A 21,506-nucleotide genomic window follows, 5' to 3' on the forward strand; every position below is an offset into this window, starting at 1 on the left:
GCTATTTCGGTGACCGTCCTGAGATTGAGTTGATTTATATTTGAGACCGAGAGTGGTCTGGATATAATGATGGTGCTGGACGGGTTTATCCGGGATAGGCCATGGCTGGGTGTCGCCTATGTTCGGGCCGTGCTGAGTGGTTCCGGCTTGTGGGTAAAGTGTACAAGCTCTGCAGAGTTTGAAAATCTATTCGAATAGCCGTGCCCTCGGTATAGGATAGGTTACAGTGTGGACATCACCTAGAGTGAGATGCTTGGAGATGAGATATGCTTTTGGATAAGATTTGTTTGCATATATAGTTATTGTTGTTGCATGGGTATATCCTGATAATTTGCATTATAATTTCGAGTTCATTCACCTTTGAGCATATTTATTTGATCATTGCATTAATTAATTGCTCTATATATCTCCCTCCCTGACGAGGTGGGACTTACTGAGTACTTTGTACTCACTTTTTTATTGTTGATGTTTTTAGCAGCCAATCCAAATTACATGCCCGAAGACTGCGAGTAGTTCGCGTCCGCACCCAAGTCAGGCCTGTGGAGTTCAATACGGAGTTGTGGTCAAGTCGTAGCGTCTAGTTAGTATGTCTGAGTGTAAAGACCAAATAAATGCCCTCCTGTTAACGACCATTGCTGCTTTAGTCGTCGTTATCATCTTGATGAGGTGTTGTGAATGTCATTAGTGTGTTATACGACTATATACCACTTGTGTTATGTATTGTGCCAGCTACTGATCCAGCGACTGGCACCGTAATATATAATAAACTCCGATTTATTTGATCGGGGTACTTCAGTACCCATTTTTCTAATTTTTCCCATCTGGCTCCCTTTTTCGAATTTATTTTTTTATTTTTTTAAAAAAACTCTCGCAAAATGTCTCTTGTGGCAATGCATCATGGGTGACGACAGGTGAGGTGATAGTGAACCGGGAACCAAAGCCCAAGAGAAAAGGGAAACGTGGCCCATGGGGCCTGAACGAACCGCCGGCGAAAGAAGCGCACGCGACGCAGCAGGGGATTTGAGAGAGAGAGAGGCCGAAGTCCCCGTCACCACCTCTCGCGATTCGAGCCCGCGGTCCGCATCGGATCGGCTAGGCGCACGCTCGGGTTAGGTGGCAGACCTAGACCCGGACCCACCGGCAGGAATGGAAAGTGAGGGAGGGAGGGGGCGAGGGGCACTGCGCTCCGGCTGCGGCTCCGCGTTTTTTTTATAGGGCATCCGCCGCTTCGTCCCAAATCTCATTCCGCCTCCGCCGATGGGCCGAAAGAAGCGAACCCCCGCACCAAACCCTACTCCGCCCCCGCCCGACGCCCCCCGCCGGCCGGCGGCGGGGGGCGGCGGGGGCGACGCCGCCGTGCGCGCCGAGGTCGAGAAGGCGCTCGCGTGCCTGCAGCGCGGGAGCCACGCGCGGGCGCTGCGCCTCATGAAGGACGCCGTCGCCCGCCACGGGGAGGGCTCCTCGCCGCTCCTCCTCCGCGCGCACGGCACCGTGCACGCCCGCGCCGCCTCCGTCCTCGACGACCCCGCCGCCCGCGCGCGCCACCAGCAGGCCGCGCTCCAGGCGGCCCAGCGCGCCGTCGAGCTCGCGCCGGACTCCGTCGAGCTGGCCCACTTCCACGCCATGCTGCTCTTCGACGCCGCCACCGACGCCCGCGGCTACGAGGACGTCGTCTCCGAGTGCGAGCGCGGGCTCAGCATCGAGGCCCCCTCCGACCCCGCGCCCCACTCCCTCAGGCTGCCCGGCCCCGACGTCGACCAGGTCCAGTCCGAGCTCCGCAACCTGATCCAGAAGGCCAACCTCGCCTCCATCTCAACCTGGGTCAAAACCCTGGGCGGCGCGGGGGACGACAAGCTTCGCCTCATCCCAGTGCGCCGTCTTGCTGAGGAACCCATGGAGGGCCGCCTTGTCCCCTCGATGCCCTCCCCGCGCCGTCCAAACGAGATCAAGAAGGCCACCAAGACCCCCGAGGAGCGCCGCCAGGAGATCGAGGTACGGCTGGCTGCAATGAGGTTGCTGCAGCAGCAGAAGCAGCAGAGCAATGGTGTTGTGGCTGCCACCCCCACTTCTTCTCAGTCGCAGGGAGATGAGGCCCCCTCCTCATCATCTCAGTCATCGGTGGGTGGACACCGTAGAAGAGGTGGCTCTAGGAAAGCCACGATTTCATCTGCTTCTGATCGGATGGACCAGGTGCGTTCCTACTGGGGTGCAATACCAGTGGAGCAAAGGCTTGCATTTTTAAACACTAGCATTTCTGAGCTCAAGTCACACTATGCTGCCGCAATGCATAAGGAGAAAGACGCTGCCAATGTGGCATCTGATGTGCTTAATGAGGTGCTAGGGTTTGCCGCCAAGAGTGGTAAGTGGGAGTTCTGGGTATGTGGCAGTTGCCGGGAGCACTTTGCAGATGCAGAGTCACACCGGTTGCATGTGCTGCGGGAGCATGTTGGCATACTCTCACCTGAGCAGCAGGATATGGTGCCGCAGGAGATCGATGCTGACTGGGCAGCAATGCTCATTGGTTGGAACTGGAGGCCATTGGACGCTACTGCAGCATTGAAACTGTTCGAGGAAGAGCAAGCCGACAATCTTGGCCTGGATAGGGACAAGGATTCCATGTCATCGGACAATTGGAGTAACAAAGACAAATCGGACACGTCAGAATCATCAGTCTCGCCACATAACGAGGAGTGTGATGGTTTTGGAGTGGTGATGAGGGAAGGTGACCGTAAGTGTCCACTCCCGGATGATGGTGAAAGGGCAAATATTTTAGAGAGGATCCATTCATTGTTCCAAATCCTTGTGAAGAACAAGAATCTTTCAGTGAGCAATCTGAACAAGGTGATACAATTTGCTATAGAGGAACTCAGTGGGTTGCTGTCTGGGTCAGAGTTGCTTAATCACCCGTTGGATGACTCACCACTTTGCATTTGCCTTTTAGAGGCATCATCACTGAGGAAGGTAGTAAAATTCTTGCAGGACCTGATGCAGTCCTCTGGACTCAATAGGCACTTAGAGAAGGCTGAAGGCCTAGGTGATGGGGATACTTTCCCCAAAAATCACAATGTACTGGAGAAGGTTACACTTAATTCTGATTCATCAGAACTGATCATTGATGGAGAGAGTTTTGGTGGAAAGTTTGACTGCGAGAATGTTGATACTGATGCACTGCTTTCATGGTTGTACACTGGATCTTCAATTGGAGAGCAGCTATTGTGTTGGAATCGTATGCTTGAGGAAAGATCAAATCAGGGAATCGACCTTCTCCGGGCACTTGAGAGGGAGTTCAACAGCTTGCAGAACTTATGTGAACGGAAGCTTGAACAGCTGAGAAATGAGGAGGCTTTGATTTCTGTAGAGAGCATCTTTACTGGAGAGCAAGCACAAAGGATTAAAACGGGTCAGTTCAATGGGTATGAGGAGCTCCTCAGGAAGCGGCAGGGGGTGTTGTTGGAGCGCAATGCTGAGGAACTGACTAACAATAGCAGATCTGAGTTGGATGCAGTCTCAGCTATTTTGAAGGAAGTTCACACATCTCACTTCGGTTATGATGAGGCCCTTTCTGGCATGGCCCCACGCCTTTGTGACTTCGATGGGTTAGACAATTGGAGTATGCATGATTTGATGCATTCAAATTCAAATGATTCTGTGGTACAGATGATTTTTTCAAAGATGAAGGAACAAAATACTATGGAGGTCAGTTCTTGTGGATTTTAACTGCTGGAGTTACATAAAATCTTCAAGATGCATCTGCAATATATGTTTTCTAACTTTTTTTTTTTGGCTTGCAGCTTGGCAAGATAGATGCTAAGATTATGCGAAATGTAGCTGTGATGCATCAACTGGAGCATAAGCTTGGACATGCTTCTTCTCTTGATTATCGAATGATTCTCGTACCTCTCATCAAAACATTCTTGCAAGTTCGTATGCAGCATCTCAAACTCTGTTTTTAGTCAGCGCCTTATGTTTTTGGTTCTTCATTGCTTAGTTGTGGCTGTGGTATGCAATACAGACCCATTTGGAAGAGCTGGTGGACAAGGATGCCAAAGAGAGATCAGATGCTGCAAGGGAAGCCTTCCTTGCTGAACTTGCCTTGGATGCTAAGAAAAATGCTAGCAAAGGGGGTGACATGAAACAATACCATGAGAAATCAAAGGATAAGAAGAAGTTGAAGGATTCTCGGAGATCTAAGGACCTCAAGGTGGTTTTGATTTTGAGTGCAGTAGGCTTTTCATTTACAACAAGGAAATTTCTTTTCTTGCTATAATTCTCCTGATTCATCCCTAGGATTCAAGCTGGAGTGACCAGTATCTTGTTCGGGAAGACAGTGCTGATGAGGAAACAAGAGAGAAGTTGTAAGTGATTCTTATAGTACCTATGTTCTCATGAATTTGATTGCCATAGAATATCTCTTTCTGAGGGGCACATCTATTCAAGTTTCTCCTTAATTGGGCACACGGTGCACTGACATGTTTCCTCAGGGAAGTGTTTTGGAATTCTAGCTTTCCTTATTTGGGTATCTGTTTTTAACCAGTACTACTAGCTTGCATCCTGGTCAGCATATGATTGTTACAAAGTTGGATTTTGTCAATAGAATTTACTTGAGGGAAAGATGTTTGGTCGCTTGATCACAATCTTACTTTGTTTGATGCAATGTTTTATTTCTTTTCCAGCATATATGATATATCATGGCATGTATATCTGGCCACAGTAGGAAGGAGCCAATTGACATTGCATGCTTTTTTTTATATACTTGCTGAACCATGTTAACCTTAACCAGTAATTTTGCTTCCATTTGAGTTAGCCATGTTGCTTGATAGGTTCGCCGAATAATGTTGAGAACAGTGATGGTACTGCATGTTATTATGCAAGTATTGTTTTAAAACCATACATTCCACTTAACATCTGAGGGCAATTAATTGGTTAGTGTGGTTATAAATGCCAGCCTTGGAGAAGCGAATATTTCCATTTTGTTGCATTAAATGAATAGTAAAACATCAGTGTAACATTCTTTTTGGCAAGTTTGTTTCATCAGTCGCCAGTGCCTAAGTTCTTTAGATCGTGCAGCATGATTAAAAATAAGCTGCAATGGAACAATCCTTTCATTGACCTATTATTTTGGAAAGTGGTTGTATGCTCTTTTCTTTGTTTTGAACATGCTAATATTTTGCAGTCAACTTGTTGCTGATTGTGATGATTTGGACTGCAAACTCTCAACAAGTGATGATTACTTTAATGAACAAGAGGAAGAACTTAGGCATAGAGTACAACTTGAAGCAGAGGAAAGAAAGCTGGAAGAGACTCTGGAATATCAACGAAGGATAGAGGAGGAAACAAAACAGAAGCATCTTGCAGAACAATTTAGAAGTACATATGCATCTTCTGTTGTTGGGACAGCTTGTCTTTCAAGCACTGGGAATTTAAACAGGGGCCAAGATAACCATGAAAGTGCATCCACTAACTCTTCGCTTGGTTATCTTGAAGGCATAAAGTTTGGCGACTTTCGCTATTCTGAAGTTCCATTGCGTGAACACTCTAACTACACTGAGAACAATTTCAGGGAAAAACATAATGGATTGGATACATCTGGAGCGCATGCATTAACCAGCAGTGATACGAGTGTTTCTAAGTTAACATTGAGAATGAATGGGACTTGGAAAAATGCACAACATATAAAACCTCAGGGTAACCCTAGCATCCAAAAGTCCAGGAAAAGTACTAGCGAAGCACAAAAGAAGTACGCCCAAGGTTGTTGGTTATGGTGCTATGCCTTGTACAAGTTAAGATCTTTCACTATCATTGGCATTTACAATTTTAACATTTAATATCTGTGTATTGTTGCAGGTGTGCCTGGTGCTATTTATGCTGATAATGATGATGGTAGAACATCTGATCCCCAATTTGGTATGACAATTTCTAGATGGAGCAGCGCTGGTAAAACACCACCCTATGCAAATCACAGTTATCATGATGGAAAGCGGAATCAGCTGCATGTGTTGCCTTCAGCTGATCGACAATTTGTTAATAAAGGACACTCTGCAGGAACAGAGGAGCCAAATTTTGAGAAAGGTAGCTATTTTTGTATACCCACAAGTCTATCACTCTATCCGTATAAAATGATTTGCACTATAATTTTTTCAGTACTTGATACAGTACTTGAAGCTTCAAATAGAATCTGCTAAGCTTGACACACTAAATTAGCATATAGTTGCCTGTATAGTAATAATATGCTGTGGTTCCTTCTAAGCTGTTTCCTTCTCGCTACTTGCCTTTTTTTTGGGTTTGTTTCCTTCTGGCACAACATTATTCTGGCTTTGTTTCCTTCTGGCTACTTGCCTTTTTTTGGGTTAAAAAGGGGTATTTTTGGGTTTCGTATGATACAAACATGTCCAATGAATAATAGAATTCATTCAGTTTGATAGCAAATAAGTTTAACACATCTTGGAATGCCATCAAAGCACCAGTTATTCTTGTATTTTTTGCTTTAGTTCTGTAGTATTCGTGTACTTGCTTTATAAGCATTCGTGCTAGTTGACCAAGGCAACCTGTAGGTATCTTGTTTACTATGGCAATTTTTGCATATTGGTTCCAATAGTTCTTTACTTCTTGATTCCTTGACATCATGTCTTGTAAATCACCAAGAAATGGAATTAATGCTGTATATGTTTTTATTTCGTTATGATCCGAACTTCTGTGTTCTCATCCAGTTGGCAATGGTGCAATTCCATCAGCAGATGTCTGCATTGAGGATGATTTTGATAAAAGGTTTCAAGAAGACCTCGATGAAGCTGTGCGCCAAAGCCTTGGTACCCTTTCTTTTTATGGCTGCTTCCATTCTCAATGATTGTGCTCATATCTCAGGCTCGCATGAACATTTGTATTCAACACCTCTGTAACATCATAAATGGTTCTCTTTTTGTGCTGTATATGGTCTGCAAATAATCTTCTTTTATAGTTCCGCATGAAACATGCTCTCCTCTTGTTAAATGCATGCTGGTCTAGTAAGTTACTATTGCTGAGTGTTTCCATTCCAATGTCCTGTTGCCCCGTTTGAAGAATAATTTGGCGATTATAATACTATTAAACAGTATTTATATTTTTACCTCAGGTTGCCGACATTAGGATCTAAGCTTGATTAGTTCTTGGAAGAATATTTTTATGCATTTTATTGTTGTGTGTCACTTCACCAACAGCATGTACTTTGAGTTCGAGATGATATACTAGTTGAGGATGCAGAGGGATATAAATAACTATTTTCTTATGCCAAGTGATCATTATATAGGAATGATGATGTGGTGTTGCGATGATTGTTCTAGTATCATATGTTAATGGTGGTAATTTTGTCTTCTGCAATCTCCATTTCTGACTTATGTTCTATCGTTTAAGGTTATGATACCTATTCTGTTGGCACAATAAGCACTTCAAATGGGACAGAAGTTTATGGGGCTGGCCTTAAAAATGCTGCTGGTGAATACAATTGTTTCTTGAATGTGATTATTCAGGTAAGGATAAATTGTTTGTGCCTTTCCCAAGGATCAAGTAACCATGCTTGTTGACCAGTAATGTTCTTTATGCAGTCATTATGGCATATAAGGCGATTTCGATACGAGTTCCTTAAAACATCATCACTGCACAAGCATGTTGAAGATCCTTGTGCTGTCTGCGCATTATATGATATCTTCATTGACTTGAGCAAAGCTTCCAAGGGTCAAGGAGAAGCTGTTGCTCCTACTTCTTTGAGAATCGCTTTGAGCAAATCCTACCCGAACAGCAAATTCTTTCAGGAGGTAAATTGGCGTTCTCCCGTGATAGTTTAAGGGCTTTTCACACGTTCATTCAGCATTTAATCATCTATATTCTTGCGATCTCCATGTTCGTTGACCCTAATCAGTTTATGATCAACAGGGGCAAATGAACGATGCATCTGAGGTGTTGGGGGTAATCTTTGAGTGTTTGCATAAGTCGTACACTTCTCGTACTGTCTGCCATGGTAAATCTCATGAGAAGAATTCGATTGGATCATGGGATTGTGCAAATATTTCTTGCATAGCACATTGTCTTTTTGGAATGGACGTATATGAAAGGATGAACTGTCACAATTGTAAATTGGAGTCTAGACGCCTCAAATATACTTCATTTTTCCACAATATAAATGCTAGTTCACTCCGAACTGCAAAGGTTAGTTGAATTTATCATATGTGCCCTCTTTTTTTCCTATCTAAAGGGTAATCTATGGTTTATATATTTGTGATCAGGATAGTTACTGATTCCTAACTATTCTTTCTTCTTCAGATAATGTGTCCAGATTATTCATTTGATGAACTTTTGAAGGTTGTAGTAATGAATGACCAACTAGCTTGTGATCAAGATGTTGGCGGCTGCGGAAAACCAAATCATATACACCATATTCTTTCTAGTTGCCCGCATGTTTTTACAGTTGGTAAGCATTTTGTTCTAGGATGTTTCAGGCTGCAATTATTTTATCCCATGGAGTTCCATGTCCAGTCAAGCAGTTTGACAAATATTTGATCTCACACTATTCTCTTAGGATTATTTTATCTTTTGTTATTGCCATAATCATGTAGTAGGATAGATTGCTGTATTCTCTTAGTTGACCATCCTTAAATGCACAACTGCAATCCTGCCTGCTTCTGGCATGTTACAGCACTTGAACACTTTATGCTCTATGTTTGGTGAGATCATTTATTGACATGCCTCTCTAATTACTTTTTGAACTTTCATTTTAGTTTTCGGATGGCAGAACAGCAAAGAGAGTGTGGATGACATATCTGCAACTTTGGCTGGTATTTCAACTGAGATAGACATTAGCATATTCTACCGTGGTCTAGATCAAGGAAGCAAACACACTCTAGTGTCAGTGGTATGGCCATGAAGACCCTTTATTTTGTTCTATCCCATTTTTTGAATATATGGATGGTATTGTTGATAGCTGTTTTCTTGAACTTGTAATTTATATTCTTCTGCTATGCATATTTAGCATTATTTTTATAGCAGCAAAAGTATGCACTTTTTCTTCTGCAAGCCTTTTGTTATGCTGGGAGATGGGGGAACTACCAAAATAACTCCAGCTTCAGAAAATAGGATGATATCACCCGCTTGGGCAACTTTTTGTTTGTTTTTTGAACTGTGAGCTGATAGGAATAGGATATTAGTCGGTTGAATATATATTTAAGGTGAAAAACGACAACTGGACTATAATGTGATTGTCAACAGCAGCATATTATGCATAGCAGTTAGATGCAGGTGCAGTAGCAAATTGCGTCCAGTTGTTCTAAAACCCATAACATCAAAGTGGCTGTACTACTATTACCTTTCATGTAATCGTGATGACATGTTTATAACTTCTGGTTGCCAACTGCTGCAGTAACATAGCAATCCAAGTTTCAAAAACGGTTGGTGTAAATTTTGATTTCGTTTCTGATTTGTAGTTTTTTTTCATATTATATTTCTAATGTTGCTCTATAGTGGGCGATAATCAAATAAATACAAATTTGTTTTGTTTTCTCCAAATTATGGATTTACATTGAGGGTGTTAGTATTTTAAAAGTAAATAGCATAGGTTTTCACTGTAGTACCTAATCTCTTACCGAAATCTGGTGTTAAGAAATCTGTCGATCCAAACAGTATCAGATGTATATCTTATTGCTCCTGACACCTGCAGGTATGTTACTATGGCCAGCATTATCATTGTTTTGCTTTCAAGGATGGACGGTGGGTCATGTATGATGACCAGACAGTTAAGGTAACCAGATAGCCTAAATTCAGCATCCTCATCTGCTTTACCTACTCTTGCTTAGTATGACCTTGTTTTGGTTGTATGCTGTTTGTGCAGGTTATTGGTAGTTGGGATGATGTGGTTGTGATGTGTGAAAAGGGTCATTTGCAACCACAAGTGCTTTTCTTTGAGGCTGCAAGTTAGTTATGCTTCAGCTTCAGGAGTGCTGTCATGGTTAACATGCACTCAGATATATAGGTTTTTCCCTGTGGTCGTGAAGATTAGAAATAGAATAGCAAATTAGTTTTGAGTGGGAGGGATAGAGCAGTATTCAACAGTTGCATTGTTCCGTAAGTTGAGCCCTTAATAAGCAGTCATCTGAGCATACTAGGGCAGAAAGAGAGCTGATTATCCATTGTCTTATTTTCCCTTAATCTTGGGTATAGTTTATGAGCCTCTGACCCTTCATCTACCAATAAGATTTCACCGCCGATCAAGTGGGTGTGGGGCACTCGCACTGCCATCGAACAAGTCTAGCTGAATCTGTCTAAAGCTCTTCATTATGCACCAACTATGTATAGAATTTTGTGCTTACAATGCGGAGTCTGGTATAGGAGCGTTTGTTTTGCTGTCGTAAGGTTTCTAATGGGAGGAAATGGAAGGGAAGATGTGGTGTGAGCTGTATTCATTCATCGAGAACTGTTTGGAATAGCAACACCACTTGGGATATGGTACTAACTCCGGGAAGGTATGTTGTTCTGAGAAATCTGTAAAGCATGAGTCTACATAGAATGACTCGATGAGATTATGTGATATGGTTATAGGCAATGAATAACAGAATCCTTATCACTACTGTTGGTGCCTCTTTGACTGACTGACAGCAGCAACCAAAAAATGCTGCTGCTGCTGTTCATTTTCTCCGTTCTCCCTGCCATCCTCCAATTGGAATGTGACAGCAGGTCCTGAGGCCATTTGATATCTCGTACTGTATAGTTCCGCTCGTTTTGATAACTTTACACAAACAAAAGAGCCTTAGGCAATTTCCCGTGTAGGCTTTCATTGCACGATTTCATAGTGTCATATTATCTAAGTATATTTGATATCTAAGTACATTTAAGTTTGTGAATAAAACAAAGTCTCCCAATGTAAAATTTTATTTCACGATTTTAAATGAGATTGTACATTTGAGTTCGCGAATGAAATAAAATCTCCTAATGTGAAATTTTATTTCACGATTTCATAGACTAGCCATAGCATTTAATTATGAGCTATGTGATCAGATGCAGTTGCATGAAATAAAATTCTATAGCTTCCTATGCAAGTTATAACAAGGCAGTTTCATCCTGATGAAACTTCTCTCTCTTTCTTCATACTTACCTTACTATGTCTATCGTAAATGCTCATGTGTCACTGTATTTAATGCGTATGAAATCTCCATAAAATTTGTATTGGGATTAATCTTACAAGCAGCTTGTCTGACACAAGTTCCAAAAGGATTTACGCTTGACTCGCCTTCTTCAGAAAATCCCTTGTCCAAGTAGCTACTAGAGGTCTTCGGAATCCCATTTCCGCGTTTGACAAGAAATTTTGAACATACTAGGTCTCAAAAAAGAAATTCTGAACATAACTTGCGTTTGGAAAAGCCTGAACCGAACGGAGCGCTTCTCGTTCGTTGAGGAATCGAGGCCACTGACGCGCCTGCCGCCTGGAGCCTGTCCCATTCGCCTGTTAGAGATAAGATGCCCCGTTGCTGCAGCTAGTGATTTTAGCTCGAAACGGGGCTCTCGCCATGGAGCTGCCGCTCTCCCCTCCGCGCGCCCACGCCGCCCTCTTCTCCTGCGGCTCCGCGCCCATCATCTTCGGGCGCCGCTCCCACTCCGCCACGCCGAGGCGCCGCGCTTGGCCGCTTCAAGCCCGCAGGAACAAGAACTACCGGAGCGACGAGGACGCCGGCGGCGCCGCGGAGCCCAAAATTATCACCCTCGGCCGGCCGGGGAAGAGCCGGCGGCGCCGCAACAGGAAGCAGCAGCAGCGGCAGAAGGATGAAGCCGACGACGGCGATGAGGAGGAGGAGGAGGACGACGACGAGCGCGACGCGACGATCCCGGAGGTGGTGACGAACCGGATGATGCGGCGCGTGGGGGTGTCGGTGGGCTTGCCGCTGGCGCTGGGCGTGGGCTTCTTCCCGGTGTTCTACTACCTCAAGGCGGTGCAGAAGGTGGACGTGCCGACGTGGATCCCCTTCGGCGTGTCCTTCGTCTTCTTCGGCGCCGCGCTGCTGGGGGTCAGCTACGGCATCGTGTCCGCGAGCTGGGACCCCGCCAGGGAGGGCTCCCTGCTCGGCTGGACCGAGGCCCGCCGCAACTGGCCCGTCTTCTGGGACTCGCTCCGGGGGCGCTCGCCTCCTCGCCGGGGATAGGATAGCTAGCTAATCAAGGCCAGTAATCCACCCTCTTATCGTTCCTACATTTTCTACAGTACTTGTCATGGCCATTCTTGCAGAGTACCTTGCGGTAGATGTAGAGTGTTCTTGCGTTGATCTTTTCAGGCTACAAGTGGTCTGATAGCATCTCATTGCATCGATCATGCTACAAGTGACCAGTTCACGCCTGTTGCCAAGATGAAATTAGTGCTCAACTTCAATGGATTCTTGGAACTTGGAATTGCAAACTAGGCTGGGAGACTGTTCATCTGTGCAACTGTTGTGCCAATCGACCACCATGCACCGCGCCGTCGTCGTGCGGAGACAGCGCCGTGCGTGCACGCAGCCATGGCTCAGCTCGGCGTTGTTCCTTCCTTCTGCGGGAGTCCAATAATGCCGTGCTCTCTTAGTAAGAGACTCTTATCCATTACCCATCAGTAGTATAGCCTGTAGCAAACTCTGTTTTTTGGCGTTGCTGCAATTGGGGATCACTTGATATTTTTTTTGTATCAATTCTAGTATATCTTCGTTCACTCTTCTCCACGTCCATTGCAAATAACTTCAAACACAAAGATTTCCGATACATTGGCACCGTGTGGTTTCATCTGATTGGAGTCTCAGGCAGCCGGTGAGCCTGTTAAAATTCGTCCAAACGTTTGTTTAAATAACAGTGTTCAAACGTCGTGCACGATTCAATTCGTCTTCTCCTACCCCTTTCCTTTTCCTTATTGTACTCGTATCTTATTGCCTTTGCTTTTGTGCTGCTCGTATCTTATTGGTAGTCTAACGAGCTAGTGACATCGATCTCTTTGACTGTCTCCTCTGTCCTGTAGTCGTAAGGATTACGGGCAACAAACAACAAGTCCATCTCCAGCATTAGTCCATGTGCACGAGTATAAAATGACATCAATTCTCGGAGTTTCGAAGGGAGCAGGCATGGCGAAATGCCAGTCAAACAGCCTGCTAGCCTGCACCTATACCAAACAAAAAACAAAGATTGCCGAACGTTTCCAATTCCCATGTTCGGAGGCCAAAGAGTGTTCTAAATGATGGAAACCTTTGGATCTACTAATCGTAATTAGCTCGGTAATACCCAATAAGATAACAATGTTGGCTTATCTAGATAGAAACAGAGAGAGAGAGGGGGATAGAAAAAGGGTCCGCACCACCGGTTGAAGCCCCGGCTTCGCCGTTGTTGGCCATGACGTCGAGGAGGAAGCCGATCGGAGTCGTGGACGAGGGCGCACGAGCGGCGGTGAGGTCGAGCAGTGTCGGCGATGATGATGCAGAGAAGATGGCGTCGACGCAGAGGCGGCGGCGGCGCTTCCCGTCACTTCAACGCCGCACTTGGATCGGGTTGTGCTAGGGTTTTAGGTGGGGTTGTAGGCAAGCGCGATGAACTTCGTCGTCCGTGCCCCGGCCCCCACCCTTCCTTTTATTGTGGCGCTGCACGACGGAGGCCCACTCGCCATTAGGTTGGCGGTGCGCCCCCGATCGGGGCGCGTAACCGATTCCGGATCGGTCGTTGGACCGATCCGGATTGAGATCAAACTAACACTAAAGTGACTGCTTATTAGTGCACGCGAGCCAGGACGGATGCTCCTGCTCGAGGACGATGATCCGGCGACATGTGGACTGATGTTGTTCGTGTTTTGTGACAATTCTGTAACGAAACAGTTTCACATAAATCGGCCAAAAAAGGGAAAAATTTGTGATGGCGTCGACCTCGCCCGGCCATGGCGCTGGTCATCCTGCGGCATTGGCGGCACGACTTCTCCGGCGAACGAACGGTGATGGCATCCATTGGCGTTTGCTGAGGAGCGGGTGCGGACAAAAGGCGACCTGACCGCCTCACACCAGAGTTCGCCTGTCGGTGGCCGCCGAGGAAGGCGCCACTCTCCTACCCCGGCCTCGCTCTCCTCACGAACGAGGGCGACGCGAAAGGGAAATGGTGGAAGAAGACGAAGGTGTCGATGCGGAAGGGATTGTGGATAAGGTCGCAGGGCATGTGGTAGAAGCAGACCGCAGCTGTTTTACCTGTTGGCCTCATGCGCAGGCTGATAATTCAGTTTGCAAGTCGTCGGTCGTCGCCGACGTGAGCCCCCCGCCGGAGACTTTGGGCCGACACCGGTCTGCTGCGGCGGCGTTCTCACAGCGGCAACAGCCTCTGCCTCCCAGCTACGGCATAGCTCAAAAGCTCGCATTTTTCCCATTTTGTAGTATTTATCTACCATATTACATTTACATGTGGACCATATTAATTATAACTGGACCCTATTAGGGACATAGACAACCATGCTAGCAAGCTATCTGATCATTGGAGACGTCGTTATAGTAGACTAGTCCAAGCAGCTGCAATCTGACACTAGGACAGAATTTTTGGGCAATCCGACTCAGCTATATGAAGTCGATGCTTCGATCGTCACACCACAGCATGGTCAGGCGGTCAGCGAAGCAGCAATGGGAAGCTCCGAGCTCTCGGTGCTCTCCCTTGCCCCATTCCTTCTCCTCGCTGCCTTGGCCGAGGTCGCCGGCGGTGAGCTCTCCACGTTCATCGTCCACGTGCAGCCTCCGGAGGGCCAGGTGCTCGCTTCCGCCGACGACAGGGACGCCTGGTACAGGTCGTTCCTGCCCGAGGACGGCCGGCTCGTCCACGAGTACCGCCACGTCGCCAGCGGCTTCGCGGCCCGGCTGACGCGGGAGGAGCTCCACGCGCTGTCCGCGGCGCCCGGCTTCGTGGCAGCGGTCCCGGACGAGACGTACGAGCTGTACACGACGCACACGCCCCTCTTCCTCGGGCTGGACGCCCACCAGGCCCAGATCGGCAACCGCGGCTCCGAGCGCGGCGCCGGGGTCATCGTCTGCATGCTCGACACCGGCGTCTTCCCGACCCACCCCTCCTTCGGCGACGACGGCATGCCGCCGCCGCCGCCCAGGTGGAAGGGGCGCTGCGACTTCACCGGTGGCGCCGTGTGCAACAACAAGCTCATCGGCGCCCGCTCCTTCATGTCCAACGACTTGCGGGTGCTGCCGATCGACGACGCCGGGCACGGAACGCACACCGCGAGCACGGCCGCGGGGGCCGTCGTGCCAGGCGCACAGGTCCTTGGCCAGGCCGCGGGTGTCGCCGCCGGGATGGCGCCCTGCGCGCACGTCGCCATGTACAAGGTGTGCAACGAGACGAACTGCCTCAGTTCCGACATCCTCGCCGGCGTCGACGCCGCCGTGGGTGACGGCTGCGACTTCATCTCCATGTCTATCGGTGGGCCGTCGAAGCCGTTCTACCGTGACACCATCGCCATGGGGACGTTCGGCGCCGTCGAGAAGGGCATCTTCGTCACCACGTCGGCTGGCAACTATGGCCCGAACATCAGCTCCGTGACGAACGAGGCGCCGTGGATGCTCACCGTCGCCGCGAGCACAATGGACCGCTCGATTCGCTCGACGGTCCGCTTGGGGAATGGCGTCCTCCTCGACGGCGAGTCGGTCTACCAGCCACAAGTCTCGACCTCCACCTTCTACCCGTTGGTCTACGCTGGCGCTAGCGGGAAGCCGTACGCCGAGTTGTGCGGCAACGGCTCGCTGGACGGCTTGGACGTCGGCGGCAAGATAGTGCTCTGCGAGGGAGCGGGCCGGGACACAACATCTCGAGGATCTTGAAAGGCGCGGTGGTCCGGAGTGCCGGCGGCGCCGGCATGGTCTTGCTGAACACATTTGTCCAAGGCTACAGCACGCTCGCCGAAGCGCATGTCCTCCCGACGTCGCACGGCGACTACGCCGCCGCCGCCGCCATCATCATTTCCTACGTCAGTTCCACGGCGAACCCCACGGCGCAGATCCTCTTCGGCGGAACCATACTCGGCACGTCGCCGGCTCCTTCGATCGCCTTCTTCTCCTCTCGCGGGCCTAGCCTCCAGAACCCCGGCATCCTGAAGCCTGACATCACGGGCCCCGGCGTGAACGTGCTCGCCGCGTGGCCGTTCCAGGTGGGTCCGCCGACGGGGTCTCCTCCCCTCCCGGGACCGACCTTCAACGTCGGATCCGGCACGTCCATGTCGGCGCCCCATCTCAGCGGCATCGCGGCGTTCATCAAGATCAAGCACCCCGATTGGTCTCCGGCGGCGATCATGACCACCGCCGACGTCACCGACCGTGCCGGCTACCCCATCCTCGACGAGCAGCGCGAGCCGGCCGACCTGTTCGCCACCGGCGCCGGCCACGTCAACCCGGAGAAGGCCGCGGACCCTGGCCTGGTCTACGACATCGCGGCCAGCGACTACGTCGGCTTCCTCTGCGGCCTCTACAACAGTCAGAACGTCTCGGTGATCGCGCGAAGGCCCGTCGACTGCTCGGCCGTCCCGATGATCCCGGGAAGCATGCTGAATTATCCGTCGATCTCGCTCGCGTTGGAGCACGCGAGGAACTGGAGCACGCCGGTGACTGTAGAGCGCACGGTGAGGAACGTCGGGGAGGTGCCGTCGGTGTACTACGCGGCCGTCGACATGTTCGACGGCGATGTGACCGTCGACGTAGTTCCACGCGAGCTGGAGTTCTCCCAGGAAAACCAGGAGCAGAGGTTCGAGGTGGTCGTGTGGGCGAGGCGGAATGGTGCCAAGTTGGTGCAAGGCGCGCTCCGGTGGGTGTCGGACTCGTACACCGTCAGGAGCCCCATCTCCATCTCCTTCCCTTGATACAACTCACTGCTGTATCTGTTTTTAGAAAGAAAAAAAAAAGAATTTTTATTCCAGTCAATTCCAATACACGTAGTGCATGTGCATGTAACCGATATGCGTACATGATTTATAGGCCAGCCTCTATTCGTATCTTCGCTGCTTCCTTCAGACACACACACACACACACACACACTCCATTGATTAGCTAGAGTGCTATATAGGGCGTGTTTAGCTTAGTTTAATGACAAACATCGCAGTGTCACAGTTTATACGCGACTGTTGTTTGGTTCTGTGCCACAAGCATGGCTTGTTACATTTTGACCCACCTGTCACAGACTCATTCCTCTGACATATTGACCCACACCTACATTGAGAGAGAAGGTTGCCAATGCTTTGTTGGTCATCATCCAAACATGCCCGTAATGGAAGGAAGCAATAAGTCACCGCCGTACTTCTAAGAGCAAACCTAGAGTTCCTGGTGGCAAATCCAAAAGTAATATGGGTCCATCTATATATAAAAGCGACATAAGTTTCAGCAATCTATGTCGAAGACCTTTGATATCATTGAAAAAAAATCAACGCTGAATTTGCTTAGGTGCAAGTGCTCTTTTCTAGAAACTTTGGGCGCCCCAATTGTCATCCTGTTGTGGGATGACTACGACACCCCAATGATCTACTAGCCGTGAGCTGAGTCCGTCCATTGCGGGCAGCGGCGACTACTTGTACCCGGATGATCGAGAGGGAGTGCTACGCATGATGTAATGAGTTCTAGACTCGAAACCTCAACCTCTCCCCAACCTTCCTCCCGAAACTCTGCTACTCCAAACATCCCCTCTGAATTCTACCCAAAAGTACCCCAGATCCTACTATCATGTGCTGCTCTGATGTGACAGAACTGCAATCAGCTCGCCTCTGAAGTCTGAACTCAACAAGGTGGCAGCGATTGTCTCGCCTCTCCAGTCCTAGCATTGTCACTTGTCAGCGCTGTAGATACATGCAGGTTTGTCGAGAGCTCACCACCCTAAATCGGATGGACTGAAGACTCCCCGGCAACAGCATTGGCAGTCCATGGAATAGACGGCAGCGGCCACGCTCGGCGAATGCAAAATGTGAAGTGAATTAACGGGACCACGCACGGCAGACGGCCTGCCGGCCAGCGGCGCAGTAACTTTGATCGACAAGTGCAGGCCCACGGCTCGTGGGCCTAATTAATGGCTTTACGGCGACCCACGGGCTCCGAGCGGCCACAGCCCAGCATATGAAGAGCGGTCTGTTTGCTGGTGGGTGGGCTGGGTCACATCCGCTTACAAATTGCAACAGTAGTAATAGGCTGCAATCCACCAGGCCTATTACTAACAGCAGAGCCCAAATGTCGCGAACATTTTCACTCAGCATCCAAATCGCTCGCTCGGAATTTTTTCTTTTTGAGATTGGAAATCGTATCCCTCCGTTGTTAACCAAGCTGAAACTTATTTCAAAAAATCGTGCAGATCAAGCGAGCGTTCCGTACCAAGAACCCTTGGGTTTGAGAGATTTCTGTCGGTGGGTCAGATCCCGGAAGCACACTGGCATGTGAGGGTGGACTAAAATTCCCCTTCTTTTGAATGGACCGACTAAATTCCTGCTGCCAGTGCCGCCCAGCTCGTAGCTCCTGATTACTTTGGCTAGCACCAGCCACTAGCAGTCACCATTAGCTTACTCTGGCAGGGCTCCAATCCAGCGGCCAAATCTCAGATCATGCGTTGTCCGGGCCAGTTGAAACGCAGCCCGATTGAATAATAAAACCCTAAACCCTTCGAGATCCAGATCCGTACGCGTCGGCCTCTCGCGGATCACAATACTAGAATTAATAAGAAGAGTGGAACCGACGCGAGCTATCAATGTCCGCCTCCGCCCGGCCGCGCCTCGCCTCTCTTCCTTAAAGAAGAGCCAAGAGCAGATCCAAGGAGCGAGCTAGAAATGAAATCCCTTGCTCCCTACTCCTCCTGTGTAGATGCTGTCGGAGTAGAGAGACTCGGTGGCTTTGACGTCGCCCGCCACCGACGCAACCGCCATGAATAAACTAGCTAGCTAGTAGTGGGAGCTCTGGAGGCACAGGGCCGGTACGGGGAGCTGCCTACTCCAGCAGTGTGGGTTCTGCCTGCCTTCCAAGGGCCTGTTTACATCGGCGGTGTGTAAACGCAAAATTTATTTTGCAAAGGAATCTTACCAATTTGAAGTACTAAATGAAGTCTATTTACAAAACTTTTTTCACAGATGGGTTGTAAATCGCGAGACGAATCTAATGATGCTAATTAATCCATGATTAATCAATAATTAGCGGATGGTTACTGTAGCATCACTGTTGCAAAATATGGATTAAGTAGGCTCATTAGATTCGTCTCGCGATTTACAGCCCATCCATGTAAAAAGTTTTGTAAATAGACTTCATTTATTACTTTAAATTAGTAAGATTCCTTTAAAAATTTTAAGTTTACCGTTTTTTTGCGTTTATGCGCGGGAACTAAACAGGCCTGGATTCCAATTCCAATTCCGATTCCCATGTATGGCGTCGCCACCGTGCGAGGCAGTACCAGCCGATCCTGCTAGCTAGCTGTATGTAGCTGGTGCTCTTCCCACTGATAAATGCTCCCCGTGCCGTGAATGCACGCATCCGCACGCGGCGCGCCGTGCACCGTGCCGCGCGTTCATTGTTCAATCCTGGGCGAAAGGACGTCTCCTAGTACTGATGCACTGCTACCGGTGCCGCGCCGTTTCCAACGAACGAGTGGCCGGTGTTAAAGATAGAAACCCTTACATAGAATCATATTATCTGTTGATAGAAACTGATATCTCTCATCCTATAGATAGAATTATATCAGCTATAGATAGAAACTAATATTCTGTTGTAAATTTGGTGTACAAGTGTGGCAGAACCGCCTGAATTATTCCGACTCAAGTGCGCTAGTCATCGCTATTCAGCCGATGCTAACTCAACGCACTTCAAACGGAACAACCCATTGGTCTATCGGGTCTCCGCCCGATACAACCATGGTTCAACAGGATCGAAGCAGGTTTATCTCGCACGAACGCGAGTTTACAATCACAGCACAGCTCATTAAATTTACAGAAACGCAATCATTATTACGAACCTTTTTCAAACTTAATGTAAATTTATACAAATAGTGTTTAACACGACAAGCTACGTAGCTTGTCCAAGTTCACAGCGGAAGGAAAATAAACACGCGACTACGCACGTCATGAAGGTTGACACCGTACTCAGCCCAAAGCTTGGTGTTACTCAGGAGGATCACTGCCAGCCGGGGACGGATCCCATTTCCACGGACTAGCCAAACGGAATAGAGGTTGGCCATGCAGAGCTATCCGTGGGGTTCTCGAAGGTTATACCTGAAAATGTTACTAGCAAGACTGAGTATTCTAATACTCAGCAAAGCTTACCCGGGATTGGGTATACTTAGCCCGTAATTAGACTCATGAAGGTTTGAAATGGTTCTGGGTTTCGTTTTAGCTGAAAAGCATCAAAGAGTATGATCTACTTTCAAATTTTAGCTTTCAAATTCTATTTTGATTATCCATTCTAGGTAAGCGCCTATACTAGACGAGCAAGGTAGAGATTACCATTCATCAGGATTATCTCAACAATAGTTACAGTTCTTACTCTATGTGGCAGAAGGAATAAGCAGTCTCAATTTCCGCGAGAGACGGACGATTATGAATCAAATTTCACCCTTGCAAGGTAAACCTAACTCACACGCTTGGAACATCCAAAGATCGTTCCGAAGCAACCGTTTCCCTCATATTTCGGGTTATGGATCAGCGCCACCACAAGTGACTGTAGGACCGTACGCACACCAATTGTGCAGGATATGCGTCTATAGCGCGACTACATGATCGTACTCCTGTCTGCTATGCAGAACGTACTCCCACACGTCGGTGCGTGTGTACAACAGAAATTAAAATAATTGAGTGGTGGAGACATGTCCATTTGCCGGGCCATTCAGGTACTAGGCTTACTGCTTTACCATATTTCACGGCATGTGGCTAGTACTTTCAAACGTTTAGCCACCACTACCACACACTTCGACCTTATCAATACTTATCAACACAGATGGAGTAACCTTTCGAGTCATGATATTGCACACGATCCCGTCCATGATCCTTATAGTGACTGCAGAATAATAAGCATTCAACTCCTATATCGCGCGAGTGATAGGGAATCACTCGACTTCTGCCGGTCCTATTAGCGGAGCATCTATGCGATAAGGACTCGGGTACAATACATTGGCTTCCTAGGATTTATGCATCAAGGGTTTCATTTCAACTCCTAGACGTAATGCAAAATATATAATATATAAGTAAAGTTGTAATAAAATTGAAATACTGGGGTATGCATCGGGGCTTGCCTTCTTGAGTGGGGTTGGGGGCAGGAGTGTCAAGGATTTCCGAACTTTGGTTCGGAGCTTCAGTTAGATCCTCGGCGACGTTTGTCGGGTCTTCAGAAAACCCTTGGTCTTGTTCCAGGACTAGCTCGTAGTCTCCGTCATTGAGCGTCGTCGATTCTACATGGTATGCAATGATTTAAGTGAGATGGTGCTTGAGTTAAAGATTTTATTTCATGATAACATTACAATCCAATAAATTAATGAACATAAACTCATGTAACAAGGGGGTGGGG

At 47.9% G+C, this 21,506-nt stretch overlaps 2 protein-coding genes and 1 pseudogene across 6 annotated transcripts; all 3 read left to right on the forward strand.

The window, feature by feature from the left end:
* The first annotated feature begins 1,233 nt into the window (after positions 1-1,233).
* LOC112873810 lies at positions 1,234-10,652 on the forward strand. 5 transcript variants are annotated; one of them, XM_025936871.1, is made up of 14 exons: positions 1,234-3,696; positions 3,792-3,920; positions 4,013-4,201; positions 4,288-4,355; positions 5,174-5,751; positions 5,845-6,069; positions 6,708-6,806; positions 7,387-7,502; positions 7,578-7,787; positions 7,906-8,178; positions 8,293-8,440; positions 8,748-8,881; positions 9,683-9,763; positions 9,854-10,652. In XM_025936871.1, exons 1-14 carry the CDS (start codon positions 1,258-1,260, stop codon positions 9,938-9,940), a joined length of 4,776 nt encoding a protein of 1,591 aa, XP_025792656.1. In that variant the 5' UTR covers positions 1,234-1,257; the 3' UTR covers positions 9,941-10,652. The 5 variants fall into 5 exon arrangements, with proteins under 5 accessions (XP_025792656.1, XP_025792658.1, XP_025792659.1 ...); XM_025936873.1 differs by having other exon boundaries at positions 1,258-3,696; positions 6,732-6,806; XM_025936874.1 differs by having other exon boundaries at positions 1,258-3,696; positions 6,735-6,806.
* A 788-nt stretch (positions 10,653-11,440) lies between these two features.
* Positions 11,441-12,741, forward strand: LOC112878277 (protein PAM68, chloroplastic). The gene has a single exon (XM_025942723.1). The coding sequence runs from the start codon at positions 11,526-11,528 to the stop codon at positions 12,153-12,155; it is 630 nt and encodes a 209-aa protein (XP_025798508.1). The 5' UTR covers positions 11,441-11,525; the 3' UTR covers positions 12,156-12,741.
* A 1,826-nt stretch (positions 12,742-14,567) lies between these two features.
* LOC112875793 lies at positions 14,568-16,905 on the forward strand (annotated as a pseudogene).
* The last annotated feature ends 4,601 nt before the right edge of the window (positions 16,906-21,506 follow it).

Source organism: Panicum hallii, chromosome 9, assembly GCF_002211085.1.
Source record: "Panicum hallii strain FIL2 chromosome 9, PHallii_v3.1, whole genome shotgun sequence".
Taxonomy (NCBI): Eukaryota; Viridiplantae; Streptophyta; class Magnoliopsida; order Poales; family Poaceae; genus Panicum; species Panicum hallii.